The sequence below is a fragment of the Zonotrichia albicollis genome, chromosome 34, assembly GCF_047830755.1.
Source record: "Zonotrichia albicollis isolate bZonAlb1 chromosome 34, bZonAlb1.hap1, whole genome shotgun sequence".
In the NCBI taxonomy this organism is placed as follows: Eukaryota; Metazoa; Chordata; class Aves; order Passeriformes; family Passerellidae; genus Zonotrichia; species Zonotrichia albicollis.
The window spans coordinates 1,664,067-1,679,779 of NC_133852.1; the positions used below are offsets into that span (position 1 = coordinate 1,664,067).

General features: G+C 56.3%; 2 protein-coding genes across 2 annotated transcripts in view; both read left to right on the top strand.

The window, feature by feature from the left end:
• SF3B2 (splicing factor 3b subunit 2) overlaps positions 1 to 11,548 on the top strand; it is a 33,776-nt gene extending 22,228 nt beyond the window's left edge. The window contains 8 exon segments of the mRNA XM_074531334.1: positions 1,582 to 1,689; positions 3,211 to 3,353; positions 7,014 to 7,115; positions 8,676 to 8,725; positions 8,728 to 8,774; position 9,708; positions 10,321 to 10,505; positions 11,412 to 11,548. Of these exon segments, the coding sequence (XP_074387435.1) occupies positions 1,582 to 1,689; positions 3,211 to 3,353; positions 7,014 to 7,115; positions 8,676 to 8,725; positions 8,728 to 8,774; position 9,708; positions 10,321 to 10,505; positions 11,412 to 11,483 (708 nt within the window). The 3' untranslated portion in view covers positions 11,484 to 11,548.
• A 1,048-nt stretch (positions 11,549 to 12,596) lies between these two features.
• The window catches only part of PACS1 (phosphofurin acidic cluster sorting protein 1), a 5,471-nt gene continuing 2,354 nt past the window's right edge, over positions 12,597 to 15,713 (top strand). The window contains exons 1-4 of the mRNA XM_074531048.1: positions 12,597 to 12,689; positions 12,781 to 13,139; positions 14,418 to 14,505; positions 15,479 to 15,618. Coding sequence (XP_074387149.1) covers positions 12,597 to 12,689; positions 12,781 to 13,139; positions 14,418 to 14,505; positions 15,479 to 15,618 — 680 coding nt within the window. The remainder of the gene's footprint in view (positions 12,690 to 12,780; positions 13,140 to 14,417; positions 14,506 to 15,478; positions 15,619 to 15,713) is intronic.

Consider the following 15,713-nt stretch of genomic DNA (forward strand, 5'->3'; position numbering starts at 1 on the left):
TGTTTTTGGAGTTTTTAGGAGGGGTTTTGGCGTTTTTTGGGAGGATTTTGGGGCTCTCAGGATGATGTTGGGGTGCTCAGGATAATTTTGGGGTGTCAGGATAATTTTGGGGTGCACAGGCTGGTTTCGGGGTGCTCAGGATGGTTTTGGGGTGCTCAGGATGACTTTGGGGTGTCAGGATGATTTTGGGGGTGCTCAGGCTGATTTTAGGAGTGGGTTAATGAATATTTTGGGGTGCTCAGTATAATTTCGGGGTGTCAGTATGATTTTGGGGTGCTCAGGCTGATTTCGGGGTGCTCAGGATAATTTTGGGGTGCTCAGGATAATTTTGGGGTGCTCAGGCTGATGTTAGGGTGCTCAGGCTGGTGTTGGGGTGCACAGGATAATTTCGGGGTGCACAGGCTGATGTTGGGGTGCTCAGAATAATTTTGGGGTGCACAGGATGATTTTGGAGTGCTCAGGCTGACTTTGGGGTGTCAGGATAACTTTGGGGTGCTCAGGATAATTTAGGGGTGGGTTAATGAATATTTTGGGGTGCTCAGGATAATTTTGGGGTGCTCAGGCTGATTTTGGGGGTGCATTAATGAATATTTCGGGGTGTCAGTATAATTTTGGGGTGTCAGGATAATTTTGGGGTGTCAGGCTGATTTCGGGGTGTCAGTATAATTTCGGGGTGCTCAGGCTAGTTTTGGGGTGTCAGTAATTTCGGGGTGCATTTCAGGGCTGCTCGTTCGGGTACCACGCCAGGGGCTGGGGGGAGCTCAGGGGTGTCAGGATAACTTTGGGGTGCACAGGCTGATTTTGGGGTGCTCAGGCTGATTTTGGGGGTGCATTAATGAATATTTCGGGGTGCTCAGGCTGATTTCGGGGTGTCAGTATATTTTCGGGGTGTCAGTATAATTTCGGGGTGCACAGGATAATTTCGGGGTGTCAGTATGATTTCGGGGTACTCAGGCTGATTTCAGGGTGTCAGGCTGATTTCGGGGTGCTCGGGCTGATTTCGGGGTGCTCAGTATAATTTCGGGGTGCTCAGGCTGATTTTGGGGGTGCATTAATGAATATTTTGGGGTGTCAGGATGGTTTAGAGGTGCATTAATGAATATTTTGGGGTGCTCAGGCTGGTTTTTGGGTGCGTTTCAGGGCTGCTCGTTCGGGTACCACGCCGGGGGCTGGGGGAAGCCCAGGGGTGCACAGGCTGATTTTGGGGTGCTCAGGCTGATTTTGGGGTGGGTTAATGAATATTTTGGGGTGCACAGGATAATTTTGGGGGGGTTACGAATATTTAGTGATGCTCAGGCTGGTTTTGGGGTGCTCAGAATAATTTTGGGGTGCTCAGGATAATTTTGGGGTGCTCAGGCTGATTTTGGGGATGCATTAATGAATATTTCGGGGTGTCAGTGTAATTTCGGGGTGCTCAGTATGGTTTTTGGGTGCGTTTCAGGGCTGCTCGTTCGGGTACCACGCCGGGGGCTGGGGGAAGCCCAGGGGTGCACAGGCTGATTTTGGGGTGCTCAGGCTGATTTTGGGGGTGCATTAATGAATATTTCGGGGTGCTCAGGCTGGTTTTTGGGTGCATTTCAGGGCTGCTCGTTCGGGTACCACGCCGGGGGCTGGGGGAAGCCGCCCGTGGACGAGACGGGGAAGCCGCTGTACGGGGACGTGTTCGGGACCAACGCGGCCGAGTTCCAGGTGAGGGCACCCCAAAATCCCTCTGAACCCCACCAAATCCTCCCCTGGGACCCCCCAAATCCCTGTGGGACCCCCCAAAATCCCAGAGTGACCCCTCCAGGCCCCTTCAGATTCGGGGTCTCCATAACCCCAAACCCAAATCCCCTTTCTGAACATCAAAAATCCCAAAAAAAAACCCCCAAAAAACCCCAAAAATCCCTGAAAAAACACCCAGAAATCCCCGAAAAAAACCCCAAAAACCCCAAAAAAACCCCAAAATGCCCTGACAAAAAAACCCCAAAAATTCCCGAAAAAAAAAACCCAAAAAATCCCTGAAAAAAACCCAAAAATCCCACTGGGACCCCCCAAAAATCCCAGAGTGACCCCTCCAGGCCCCCCAAATTTGGGGTCTCCATAACCCCAAACCCAAATCCCCTTTCCGTGCATCAAAAATCCCTAAAAAAAACCCAAAAAACCCCAAATTCTCCCCAAAATCCCCCTGGGACCCCCCAAATCCCAGAGTGACCCCTCTGGTCCCCCCAAGTTTGAGATCTCCATAATCCCACACCCAAATCCGCTTTCCATGCATCAAAAAAACCCAAAAAAAACCCCAAAAAATCCCGGAAAAAAACCCCAAAAATCCCCAAAAAAACCCCCAGAAATCCCTGAAAAAAACCCCAAAAATCCCCAAAAATCCCCCAAAAACCCCAAAAAATCCCTGAAAAAAAACCCCAAAAATCCCCCTGGGACCCCCCAAAATCCCACAGTGACCCCTCTGGTCCCCCCAAGTTTGAGGTCTCCATAATCCCACACCCAAATCCCCTTTCCGTGCATCAAAGAAACCCCAAAAAAACCCCCAAAAATTCCCCCAAAAATCCCCGAAAAAAACCCCAAAAATCCCTGAAAAAACCCCAAAAATCCCAAAAAAAACCCCAAAAATCCCCCCAAAAAACCCCAAAAATCCCTGAAAAAACCTCAAAAATCCCTGGAAAAAAAACCCCAACAATCCCGAAAAAAACCCCCAAAATCCCTGAAAAAAAACCCAAAAATCCCTGAAAAAAACCCCAAAAAATCCCCAAAAAACCAAAAAAATCCCTGAAAAAAACCCCAAAAATCCCTGAAAAAAAGCCAAAAATCCCTGAAAAAACCCCCAAAAATCCCTGAAAAAAACCCAAAAATTCCTGAAAAAAACCCCCAAAAATCCCCAAAAAACCCAAAAAATCCCTGAAAAAAACCCCAAAAATCCCTGAAAAAAAGCCAAAAAATCCCTGAAAAAAACCCCAAATTCTCCCCAAAATCCCCCTGGGACCCCCCAAAAATCCCCATGAGATCCCTCTGGTCCCCCCAAATTTGAGGTCTCCATAATCCCACACCCAAATCCCCTTTCCTTGCATCAAAAAAAACCCCAAAAATCCCCCAAAAAACCCCAAAAATCCCCGAAAAAAACCCCAAAAACCCCAAATTCTCCCCAAAATCCCCCTGGGACCCCCCAAAAACCCCGGGGACCCCCCAAATCCGGCTCTGACCCCCCAAACCCCGCAGACCAAGGAGGAGGAGGAGGAGATCGACCGCACGCCCTGGGGGGAGCTGGAGCCCTCGGACGAGGAATCCTCGGAGGAGGAGGAGGAGGAGGAGAGCGATGAAGAGAAACCCGACGAGACCGGGTTCATCACCCCTGCCGACAGGTGGGCACCCCGAAACTCACAGGGCACCCCGAAAACTCACAGGGCACCCCAAAAACAGCGGGGACACCCCAAAAATCCTCCCAGGTGTCCCCTAAATTCCCCTAGAAAGGAGCGAGAAATTTGGGGTGAGCAGTGGGGTTCACAACCCCAAAAATTCGGGGGTGCCCCAAGAAAATTCACAGGGAACCCCAAGAACTCAGGGGCACCTCAAAAAATTTACATGGCACCCCAAAAATTCAGGGGAACCCCAAAATTCCCACAGAAAGGAGCGAGAAATTTGGGGTTCGCCCCTTCATGGACACGCCCAAAAATTTGGGGGTGCCCCAAAAAATTCACAGGAAACCCTAAAAAATTCATAGAGTACCCCAAGAATTCAGGTGTACCCCAAAAAATCAAGGGAACCCAAAAAATCTCCCAGGTGTCCCCAAAATGCCCCCAGAAAGGAGCGAGAAATTTGGGGTGAGCAGTGGGGTTCACAACCCCAAAAATTTGGGGGTGCCCCAAGAAAATTCACAGGGAACCCCAAGAACTCAGAGGAACCCCAAAAATTTTACATGGCACCCCAAAATTTCAGGGGAACCCTAAAAAAAATCTCCCAAGTGTCACATAAACCCCATAAAATTCCGCCAGAAAGGAGCGAGAAATTTGGGGTTCACCCCTTCAGGGGCACCCCAAAAATTCAGGGGAACCCCAAAAAAATCTCCCGGGTGTCACATAAACCCCATAAAATTCCCCCAGAAAGGAGAGAGAAATTTGGGGTTCACCCCTTCATGGACACCCCAAAAATTCGGGGGTGCCCCAAAAAATTCACAGGGAACGCCAAGAACTCAGGGGCACCCCAAAAAATTCACATGGCACCCCAAAAATTCAGAGGAACCCCAAAAATCCTCTCAGGTGTCCCCAAAATTTTCCCAGAAAGGAGCGAGAAATTTGGGGTTCATCCCCCCCATGGACACCCCCAAAAATTCGGGGGTGCCCCAAAAAATTCACAGGAAACCCTAAAAACCTCATAGAGTACCCCAAGAATTCAGGTGCACCCCAAAAAATTCAGAGGAACCCCAAAAAAATCTCCCAGGTGTCCCCAAAATTTCCCCATAAAAGAGAGAGAAATTTGGGGTTCACCCCTTCATGGACACCCCAAAAAAATTCGGGGGTGCCCCAAAAAATTCACAGGGAACCCTAAAAAATTCATAGAGTACCCCAAGAATTCAGGGGGACCCCAAAAATTCAAGGGAACCCCAAAAAATTTTCCAGGTGTCCCCAAAATTCCCCCAGAAAGGAGTGAGAAATTTGGGGTTCACCCCTTCATGGACACCCCCAAAAATTCGGGGGTGCCCCAAAAAATTCACAGGGAACCCCAAGAACTCAGAGGCACCCCAAAAATTCAGAGGAACCCCAAAAAAAATCCCCCAGGTGTCGCCTAAACCCCATAAAATTCCCCCAGAAAGGAGCAAGAAATTTTGGGTGAGAAATGGGGGTTCACCCTCCCATGGACACCCCCAAAAATTTGGGGGTGCCCCAAAAAATTCACAGGGAACCCTAAAAAACTCACAGAGTACCCCAAGATTTCAGGTGTACCCCAAAAAATCCCCCAGGTGTCCCCAAAATTCCCCCAGAAAGGAGCGAAAAATTTGGGGTGAGCAGTGGGGTTCACAACCCCAAAAATTCGGGGATGCCCCAAAAAATTCATAGGGAACCCCAAGAACTCAGAGGCACCCCAAAAATTCAGGGGAACCCCAAAAAATTTTCCAGGTGTCCTTAAAATTCCCCCATAAAAGAGCGAGAAATTTGGGGTTCACCCCCCCATAGACACCCCCAAAAAATTTGGGGGAGCCCCAAAAAATTCACAGGAAACCCTAAAAAACTCATAGAGTACCCCAAGAATTCAGGGGGACCCCAAAAAATCAAGGGAACCCCAAAAATCCTCCCAGGGGTCCCCAAAATTCCCCCAGAAAGGAGCGAGAAATTTGGGGTGAGCAGTGGGGTTCACAACCCCAAAAATTCAGGGGTGCCCCAAAAAATTCACAAGGAACCCCAAGAACTCAGGGGCACCCCAAAAAATTCACATGGCACCCCAAAAATTCAGGGGAACCCCAAAAAAATTTCCCAGCTATCCCCAAAATCCCCCCAGAAAGGAGTGAGAAATTTGGGGTTCACCCCTTCATGGACACCCCCAAAAATTTGGGGGTGCCCCAAAAAATTCACAGGGAACCCTAAAAAATTCATAGAGTACCCCAAGAATTCAGGTGTACCCCAAAAAATCTCCCAGGTGTCCCCAAAATTCTCCCCAGAAAGGAGCGAGAAATTTGGGGTTCACCCATTCATGGACACCCCCAAAAATTTGGGGGTGCCCCAAAAAAATTCACAGGGAACGCCAAGAACCCAGGGGCACCCCAAAAAATTCAGAGGAACCCCAAAAATTCAGGGGAACCCCAAAAAAATCTCCCATGTGTCCCCAAAATTCCCCCAGAAAGGAGCGAGAAATTTGGGGTGAGCAGTGGGGTTCATTCCCCCCCATGGACACCCCCAAAAAATTTGGGGGTGCCCCAAAAAATTCACATGGCACCCCAAAAACAGCGGGGGCACCCCAGAAACCCTCCCAGGGGTCCCCAAAATTCCCCCAGAAAGGAACGAGAAATTTGGGGTTCACCCCCCATGGACACCCCAAAAATTCGGGGGTGCTCCAAAAATATCAGGAACATTGATTGGGGACCCAAAAATGAACCCCAAATCCCCAATAAAGAGGAATCCTGTGGGGTTTTCTATGGGGTGGGGAATGGGGTCGGTTCATCCCCTCTAAAACAAACTGGGGGCACCCCAAAAATTCAGGGGGACCCCAAAAACTGATTGGGACCCCCTGAACCCCCAAAATCCCCCCATAAAAATGAATCCTGTGGGGTTTTCTATGGGATTGGGAATGGGGTTCATTGTTCTCTGGGGCAAATTGAGGGGACCCCAAGAATTCAGGGGGACCCCAAAAACTCGAGGGGACCCCAAAAACTCGGGGGGACCCACCAAGGACCCCCACACCTCCCTGAACCCCCAAAATTCCCCCATAAAGGCGAACCCTGTGGGGTTTTTATGGGGTGGGGAATGGGGTCGGTTCATCCCCTCTGAAACAAACTGGGGGCACCCCAAAAATTCAGGGGGACCCCAAAACACCCAGGGGCACCCCAAGAACTCAGGGGCACCCCAAAAACTGATTGGGACCCCCTGAACCCCCCCAAATCCCCCATAAAAATGAATCCTGTGGGGTTTTCTATGGGATTGGGAATGGGGTCAGTTCATCGTCACTGAAACAAACTGGGGGCACCCCAAAAATTCAGGGGGGCCCCAAAAACTGATTGGGACCCCCTGAACCCCCCCAAATCCCCCCATAAAAATGAATCCTGTGGGGTTTTCTGTGGGATTGGGAATGGGGTTCATCGTTCTCTGGGGCAAATTGGGGGGACCCCAAGAATTCAGGGGGACCCCAAAAACTCGGGGGGACCCACCAAGGACCCCCACACCTCCCTGAACCCCCAAATTCCCCCATAAAAATGAATCCTGTGGGGTTTTCTGTGGGTTCCTCCCCTTTGAGCCAATCTCGGGGTTTCACCCCACAACTTTGGGGGCGCCCCCGGGTTTTTGGGGTGCCCCTGACCCCCCATTTCCCCCCAGTGGGTTGATCACCCCCGGGGGCTTCTCCTCGGTGCCGGCCGGGATGGAGACCCCCGAGCTGATCGAGCTGCGCAAGAAGAAAATCGAGGAGGCCATGGACGGGTGAGGGGGTCTGGGGGATTTGGGGGGATTTTTTGGGGATTTTGGGTTTTTTGGGGGATTTTTGGGCTCTCTTGGGCTCTTTTGGGGGGGTTTTGGGGGGGATTTTGGGGTTTTTGGGGGTTTATTTTGGGTTTTTTGAGGGGATTTTGGGGTTTTTTGGAGCAGATTTTGGGGGTGTTTGGAGGGAATTTGGGGTTTTGGGGGGAGATATTGGGGGGATTTTGGGTTTTTTTTGAGGGGATTCTGGGGTTTTTTGGGGGGATTTTTGGGGGATTTTGGGGTTTTTTGGGGAGGATTTTGGGGTTTTGGGGGGAATTTTGGGGTTTTTTCGGGGGGTTTTTTTGGGGTTTTTTGAGGGGATTTGGGGGGGATTTTGGGGTTTTTTGGGGGGTTTTGGAGTGGTTTTTGGGGGTGTTTTGGGGGGAATTTTGGGGTTTTTTGGGGGTGTTTGGAGGGAATGTGGGGTTTTTTGGGGAGAATTTGGGATTTTTTGGGGGGATTTTGGGGGGGTTTTTTGGGGTTTTTTGAGGGGATTTTGGGTTTTTTTGGGGGATTTTGGAGCGGTTTTTGGGGGTGTTTGGAGGGAATGTGGGGTTTTTTGGAGAGAATTTGGGTTGTTTTGGGGGATTTTGGGGTTTTTGGGGATTTTGGGTTTTTTGGGGAGGATTTTGGGTTTTTTGGGGGGGGTTTGGGGGAATTTTGGGGTTTTTTGGGGTTTTTTTTGAGGGGATTTTGAGGGGATTTTGGGGTTTTTTGGGGAGTTTTGGAGCGGTTTTTGGGGGTGTTTGGAGGGAATGTGGGGTTTTTGGGGGAGAATTTGGATTTTTTGGGGGGATTTTGGGGGGATTTGGGTTTTTTGGGGGCAGTTTGGGATTTTGTTTGGGGATTTTGGGTTTTTGGGTTTTTTGGGGGGACTTTGGGGGGATTTGGGTTTTTTTGGGAGGATTTTGGGGTTTTTGGTGGGATTTTGGGTTTTTTGGGGGGTTTGGGAGGTTTTTGGGGTGGGGTTGGGGAGGTTTTGGGGGGATTGAAGGAATGTTGGGGGATTTTTGGAGGAATTTTGGGATTTTGCAGAGGTTTTTTTAAGGGAGTTGGAGGTATTTTGGGGGGATTTTGGAGAAGTTTTGGGGGGTGTTTGGAGGGATTTTGGGTGAGTTTGGGGAGGTTTTGGGGTTTTGGAGAGATTTTTTGGGGTGTTTGGAGTCATTTTGTGGAGGTTGATGGGGGTTATGGAGAGGTTTTTGGGGGGCTTGGGGGATTTTAGGGGTCTCAGGGAAGTTTGGGGTTCAGGGATTTGTTTGGGGGGCTCAGGGGGCTTGGGGAGTTTGGGGTTCAGGGGGAATTTTTATGGGGCCAGGGATTTTTGGGGTTTTGGGGAAATTTCTGGGGGTTTGGGGAGGTTTTGGGGGGCCCAAGGGGGTCTGGGGGAATTTGGGGTTCAGGGGGAATTTGAGGTTCAGGGCCTTTTGGGGGAATTTTTGAGGGGTTTGGGGTTTTGGGAGGTTTTTGGGGGGGTCTGGGGGGGTTTTGGGGTGATCAGGAGCCCCCCCACCCAAACAGGAGCGAGACCCCCCAGCTGTTCACGGTGGTCCCCGAGAAGCGAACGGCGACCGTGGCACGGCCATGATGGGCTCCACGCACATCTACGACATGTCTGCGGTGAGACCCCAAAAACACCAAAAACACCCCAAAAACACCCCAAAAAACAGCCCCCTAAAACCCCCTACCCACATCTATGACATGTCTGCGGTGAGACCCCAAAACAGCCCCAAAAACACCCCAAAAACACCCAAAAAATCACCCCAAAACATCCCCACGCACATCTACGACATGTCTGCGGTGAGACCCCAAAAACAGCCTAAAAACACCCCAAAAACACCCCAAAAAACACCCCAAAAAACATCCCAAAATATCTCCACGCACATCTACGACATGTCTGCGGTGAGACCCAAAACAGCCCAGAATCACCCCAAAAACAGCCCCAAAAACACCCAAAAAATCACCCCAAAACAGCCCCACACACATCTACGACATGTCTGCGGTGAGACCCCAAAAACACCAAAAATCACCCCAAAATTCACCCCAAAAACACCCCCAAAATATCCCCACGCACATCTACGACATGTCTGCGGTGAGACCCCAAAACAGCCAAAAACACCCCAAAAACACCCCACAAAACACACAAAAAACCCCCCAAAACATCCCACACACATCTACGACATGTCTGCGGTGAGACCCCAAAAAACACCAAAAAACACCCCAAAAACAGCCCTGGGACCTCAAAAATCACAGGATTGGTGTCACCCATGTCCCCAATGTCCCCCCAGGTGATGGGCAGGAAGGGCCCTGTCCCCGAGGCACAGGAGGTGACAATGACAATGTTCCCAGTGTCCCCAATGTCCCCAAATGTCCCCAGTGTCCCCAATGTCCCCAATGTCCCCACTGTCCCCAATGTCCCCATGTCCCCAATGTCCCCATTATCCCCAATGTCCCCAATGTCCCCAATGTCCCATGTCCCCACAGGTGATGGGCCGCAAGGGCCCTGTCCCCGAGGCGCAGGGCGTGGAGGTGCGCTGTCCCTGAGGCACAGAGGGTGACAGTGACAGTGTCCCCATGTCCCCACAGGTGATGGGCAGGAAGGGCCCTGTCCCCGAGGCGCAGGGCGTGGAGGTGGCGCTGTCCCCAGTGTCCCCAATGTCCCCAATGTCCCCATGTCCCCACAGGTGATGGGCAGGAAGGGCCCTGTCCCCGAGGCGCTGAGGGTGACAGTGACAGTGTCCCCAATGTCCCCATGACAGGTGATGGGCCTCAAGGGCCCGGTGACAGAGGCACAGGAGGTGACAGTGACAGTGTCCCCAGTGTCCCCAATGTCCCCAGTGTCCCCAACATCCCCATGTGTCCCCCCAGGTGATGGGCAGGAAGGGCCCTGTCCCCGAGGCGCTGAGGGTGACAGTGACACTGTCCCCAGTGTCCCCAATGTCCCCAATGTCCCCAGTGTCCCCAATGTCCCCAATGTCCCCCCACAGGTGATGGGCAGGAAGGGCCCTGTCCCCGAGGCACAGAGGGTGACAGTGACACTGTCCCCACTGTCCCCAATGTCCCCACAGGTGATGGGCCGCAAGGGCCCTGTCCCCGAGGCGCAGGGCGTGGAGGTGGCGCTGTCCCCAATGTCCCCAATGCCCCCAATGTCCCCATGTCCCCGCAGTGATGGGCAGGAAGGGCCCTGTCCCCGAGGCGCAGGGCGTGGAGGTGGCGCTGGCGCCCGAGGAGCTGGAGCTCGACCCCACGGCCATGACGCAGAAATACGAGGAGCACGTGCGGGAGCAGCAGGCGCAGGTGGAGAAGGAGGATTTCAGCGACATGGTGGCCGAGCACGCCGCCAAGCAGAAGGTGGGCTGGCCCCTCGCTGTCCCCTGTGTCCCCTCAGTGTCCCCATTGTCCCCTGTGTCCCATCTCTGCGCCCTCCCTGTCCCCTTTGTGCCCTCCCTGTCCCCTCGCTTCAGCCCCATGCATTGGGATGAAGCACAAGGGATTCCTGTCCCTGTCCCCTTCTGTCCCCTCCTTGTCCCCTTTGTGCCCACCCTGTCCCCTCCCTGTCCCCTCTCTGTCCCCTCCCTGTCCCCTTCCTGTGTCCCCTCAGTGCACCCCCATGGGGTTGGGATGAAGCACGAGGGGTTCCTGTCCCTGTCCCCTCCCTGTCCCCTCACTGTCCCCTTTGTGCCCACCCTGTTCCCTCTGTCCTCTCTGTCCCCTCACTGTCCCCTTTGTGCCCACCCTGTTCCCTCTGTCCTCTCTGTCCCATCACTGTCCCCTCACTGTCCCCTCTGTCCCCTCAGTGCAGCCCCATGCATTGGGATGAAGCACGAGGGGTTCCTGTCCCTGTCCCCTCACTGTCCCCTCACTGTCCCCAAGTCCCTTCTGTGACCTCCCATCCCCTCCTTGTCCCCTCCTTGTCCTTCCTGTCCCCCACCGTGACCTCCTTGTCCCCTCCTTGTCCCCTCTCTGTCTGCTGTCTGTCCCCATTGTCCCCTCACCAGCCCTTCTGTCCCGTGTCCTTCTGTGTCCCCTCACTGTCCCCTCTCTGTCCCTGTGTCCCCAGTGTCTCCTCCCTGTCTCTGTGTCCCTCACCATCCCCTCACTGCCCCCATTGTCCCCTCACTGTCCCCATTGTCCCCACTGTCCCCCCATTGTCCCCTCACTGTCCCTGTGTCCCTCACTGTCCCCTCTCTGTCCCATTGTCCCCAGTGTCCCCCCAGTGTCCCTCACTGTCCCCTCACTGTCCCTTTGTCCCCACAGCAGAAGAAGCGGAAGGCTCAGCCCCAGGACGCCCGCGGGGGGGGCAAGAAATACAAAGAGTTCAAGTTTTAGATGTCACCTCTGTCCCCTCCCTGTCCCCTCCCTGTCCCCTCCTGTCCCCTCCCTGTCCCCTCCTTGTCCCCTCTGTCCCCTCCTGTCCCCTCCTGTCCCCTCTGTCCCCGCCCTCTGCCGCCCCACAGGGCGCTGGTGCCACCCTGGGGTCGGGGGATGTCACCCCAGGTTTTGGGGACACTGTGGTGGCACCGTCCCCATCCTTGTCCCCGTCATTGTCCCCACCCTGTCCCCAGTGTTTTGTAAATAAAAGGTGGCGTTGTCCCCACCCAAGGCTGCGGCTCTGCCTGGTGCCACCGCGGTCACCATTGAGGTCACCGTGTCCCCAATGTCACCGTGTCACTGGGAGATGGCACTGAGGTCACTGTGTCACTAGGACATGTCCCCAAGTCCCTGTGACAGTGAGGTCCCCGTGTCACTGGACGTGGCACTGTGTCCCCAAGGTCCCCGTGTCACTGGGAGATGTCCCCAATGTCACTGTGTCACTAGGACATGTCCCCAAGTCCCTGTGACAATGAGGTCCCTGTGACAATGAGGTCACCGTGTCACTGGGAGATGTCCCCAATGTCACCGTGTCACTGGGACATGGCATTGAGGTCACTGTGTCACTAGGACATGTCCCCATGTCCCTGTGACAATGAGGTCACCGTGTCACCGGGACATGGCACTGTGTCCCCAGGGTCCCCGTGTTACTGGGATGTATCCCCAATGTCACTGTGTCACTAGGACATGTCCCCAAGTCCCTGTGACAATGAGGTCCCTGTGACAACGAGGTCACTGTGTCACTGGGAGATGTCCCCAAGTCCCCGTGTCACTGGGACACATCCCCAGTGTCACCATGTCCCCGAGGTCACTGTGACAATGAGGTCACCGTGTCACTTGGAAATGTCCCCATGTCCCCGGGCCTGTCCCTGGTGCCAGCAGCTGTCCTGCTGTCCCCATGGCCCTGCTGTCCTCGGGCCTTGTCCCCTCCTTGTCCCTGTCCCCATCCCGTGCTGGGGACACGAGGGGAGCTCATGGGGGTCGGGGACAATCCCAGGGGTGGGGACAGAGAGGGGACAGAGAGGGGACACCGGGGACAGACGGATGGGGCCCCTCAGAGAGGGGACATCGATGGCGACAGAGGGGGCGGGGCCATCGGGACCACCCAAGTGTCCCCGCGGTGTCACCCCCGGGTCCCTCCAGGCCCCGCCCCGTGACCCCCCGGTGACCCCGCTATGTCCCCAAGGGGGCGTGGCCTCCTCCCCTCTCACCCAATCAGCGCCGGGAACCCCCGGAGTGGGCGTGGCCTCCGCAGCGCTGGGCGCGGCCTCTCCTGACAGAGAGGCGTGGCCGCCGTTCCGCAGCGGGGTGGGCGGTGACCAATCAGCGCCGCGCGTGGGCGGGGCCGCGACCGGCGCTGTCCAATCGGAACCCGCGGTGCTGCGCAGGGGCCAATCAGGCGCGGGGGGCGTGGCTCGGGCGGCGGCGGCGATGGCGGAACGCGGCGCCCCCCGCGCCCCCCCCGGGCCCGGAGCCCCCCCGGGGCCCCCCCCGGGCCCCCCGCGCCCCCCCCCCGGGCCCGGGGCGCCCCCCGGTGCCCCCCCCCGGGCCGGTGCACATGAACCTGTTCGCGACGTGGGAGGTGGATCGGAGCTCGCCCAGCTGCGTGCCCAGGTGAGCGCGGGGACCCCCCCGGGACCCCCCCAATCACGGGACCCCCCGGGACACCCCCCCGGAACGCCCCCGGGACCCCCCAATCACCGGGACCCCCGCAAGGACCACCGGGACCCCCAGAGACCCCCAGGGACCCCTCCCCAGATAGCACCGAGAATTCCCCCGGACATCCCCCAGGGACCACCGGGACCCCCCAATCACCGGGACCCCCCCCCAGGGACCACCGGGACCCCTCCCCAGATACCACCGAGAATCCCCCCGGGACCCCTCAGAGACCACCGGGACCCCCCTCGGGACCCCCAGACCCCCCCCAGACACCCCCATGTCTCGAGACCCCCAGGGACCCTCCGGATCCATTTTGGGGAGGGGGCTGCAGGGTCCCGTGGGGTCCCTGAGGGGCTGGGGGCTGTTCAGCCTCACCCTGTGGGAGGGGTCTCTGTGATTTTGGGGAGGGGTCTCTGTGTTTGGGGAGGGGTCTCTGGGTTGATTTATCCCCCCCAGCCCCCCCAGGCTGTTCAGCCTCACGCTGCGGGAGGGGTCTCTGTGATTTTGGGGAGGGGTCTCTGTGATTTAGGGAGGGTCTGTGGGTTTTGGGGAGGGGTGTGTATATTGGGGAGGGGTCTCTCAGTGTGATTTTGGGGAGGGGTCTCTCAGTGTTGATCCCCCCCCCGGCTGTTCAGCCTCACTCTGCGGCTGCTCTGGGAGGGGTCTGTGGGATTTGGGGAGGGGTCTCTGTGTTGGGTCTGTATTTTGGGGAGGGGTCTCTGCGCGATTTTGGGGAGGGGTCTCTGTGTATTTTGGAGAGGGGTCTCTCTGTGTTGAGTCTGTGATTTTGGGGGCAGTCTGTATTTTGGGGAGGGGTCTCTGTGTTGGGTCTGTATTGTGGGGAGGAGTCTCTCGGTGTGATTTTGGGGAGGGGTCTCTGTGTTGAGTCTGTATTTTGGGGAGGGGTTTCTGTGTTGGGTCTGTATTTTGGGGAGGGGTCTCTGAGCGTTGCCCCCCAGGCTGTTCAGCCTGACCCTGCGGCTGCGCCGGGAGGGGTCGGTGGGATTTGGGGAGGGGTCTCTGTGTTGGGTGTGTATTGTGGGGAGGGGTCTCAGTGTGATTTTGGGGAGGGGTCTCTGTGTTGGGTCTGTGATTTTGGGGCAGTCTGTATTTTGGGAGGGGTCTCTATGTTGGGTCTGTATTTTGGGGAGGGGTCTCTCGGTGTGGTTTTGGGGAGGGGTCTCTGTGTTGGGTCTGTATTTTGGGGAGGGGTCTCTGAGCGTTGCCCCCCAGGCTGTTCAGCCTGACCCTGCGGCGCCTGGCGCTGCTCCGGGAGGTGCCCAAGGATCGCGGCTCGGTGGTGATCGCGGTCAAGCTGCAGGTGGGGCTGGGGGCGCTTGGGGAGGGGGCTGGGGGGGTTCAGGGGGGTCTTTGGGGTTCCTGGGGAGGTTTGGGGGGGGTCCTGGAGGGGTTTTTGGGGGGTCCTTGGTGGGTTTGGGGGATTCCTGGGGAGGTTTGGGGGGTCCTGGAAGGGTCTTGGGGAGGTTTGGGGGGTCCTGGCAGAGACTGGGGGCTTTTGAGAGGGTCTGGGGGGGTCCTGGGAGGTTTGAGGGGGTCCTGGAGGGGTTTTTGGGGGGTCCTGGGTGGGTTTGGGGGGGATTCCTGGGGAGGTTTGGGGGTCTTGGGGCATCCTGAGGGGTCCTGGAGGAGTCTCGGGGGGTCTGGAGGGAGTCCTTGGAGGGGTTTGGGGGGTCCTGGGCAGGTTTGGGGGTCTTGGGGCATCCTGAGGGGGTCCTGGAGGAGTCTTGGGGGGTCCTGGGCAGGTTTGGGGGGCTCCTGGAGGAGTCTGGGGGTGTTATGGATAGATTTGGGGGGTCCTGGGGTGGTCTGGGAAGGTCCTTGGGAGGGGTCTGGGGGAGTCCTTGGAGGGGTTTGGGGAATCCTGGAGGGGTTTGGGGGGTCCTGGGGGGGACCTGGAGGGGTCTGGGGGGTTCTGGGGGGGTTTGGGGGGTCCTGGGGGTGTCTGAGAGGGACCTGGAGGGGTCTGGGGGCGTCTTGGGGGAGCCTCGGGGGGGTCTGGGAGGGTCTTGCAGGATCCTGGAGGGTCCGAGGGGGCTCTGGGGAGGTTTGGGGGGGTCCTGGGGGGTCTTGGGGGGATTTTAGAGGGGTCTTGGGGGTGCTGGGAGGGTCCTTGGGGGAGTTTGGGGGTTCTTGGAGGGTCCTGGGGGGTCGAGGAGGGGCTGGAGGGGACCCCGAGGGTCCTTGGTGGGGCTGGGGGTGTCCCTGGGGGTCCCTTTATTTTGGGGAGGGGGCTCCCATCCAGTTCCGTGTTTTGGGTCTCCCCCCCCCCCCAGGGCTCCAAGCGGATCCTGCGCTCCAACGAGATCCCGCTGCCCCCCGGGGGCCCCCCCGAGACCGAGCTGCAGCTCACCTTCTCCCTGCAGGTATGGGGGACCCCCGGAGACCCCCGGACCCCTCCCCAAAATCCCCCAAAGCCACCCCCAAAAACCGCCCCAAAACTGCCCCAAAAACCCCCCTAAAAACTGCCCCAGGTGATGCTGCAGCTCAGCTTCTCCCTGCAGGTATTGG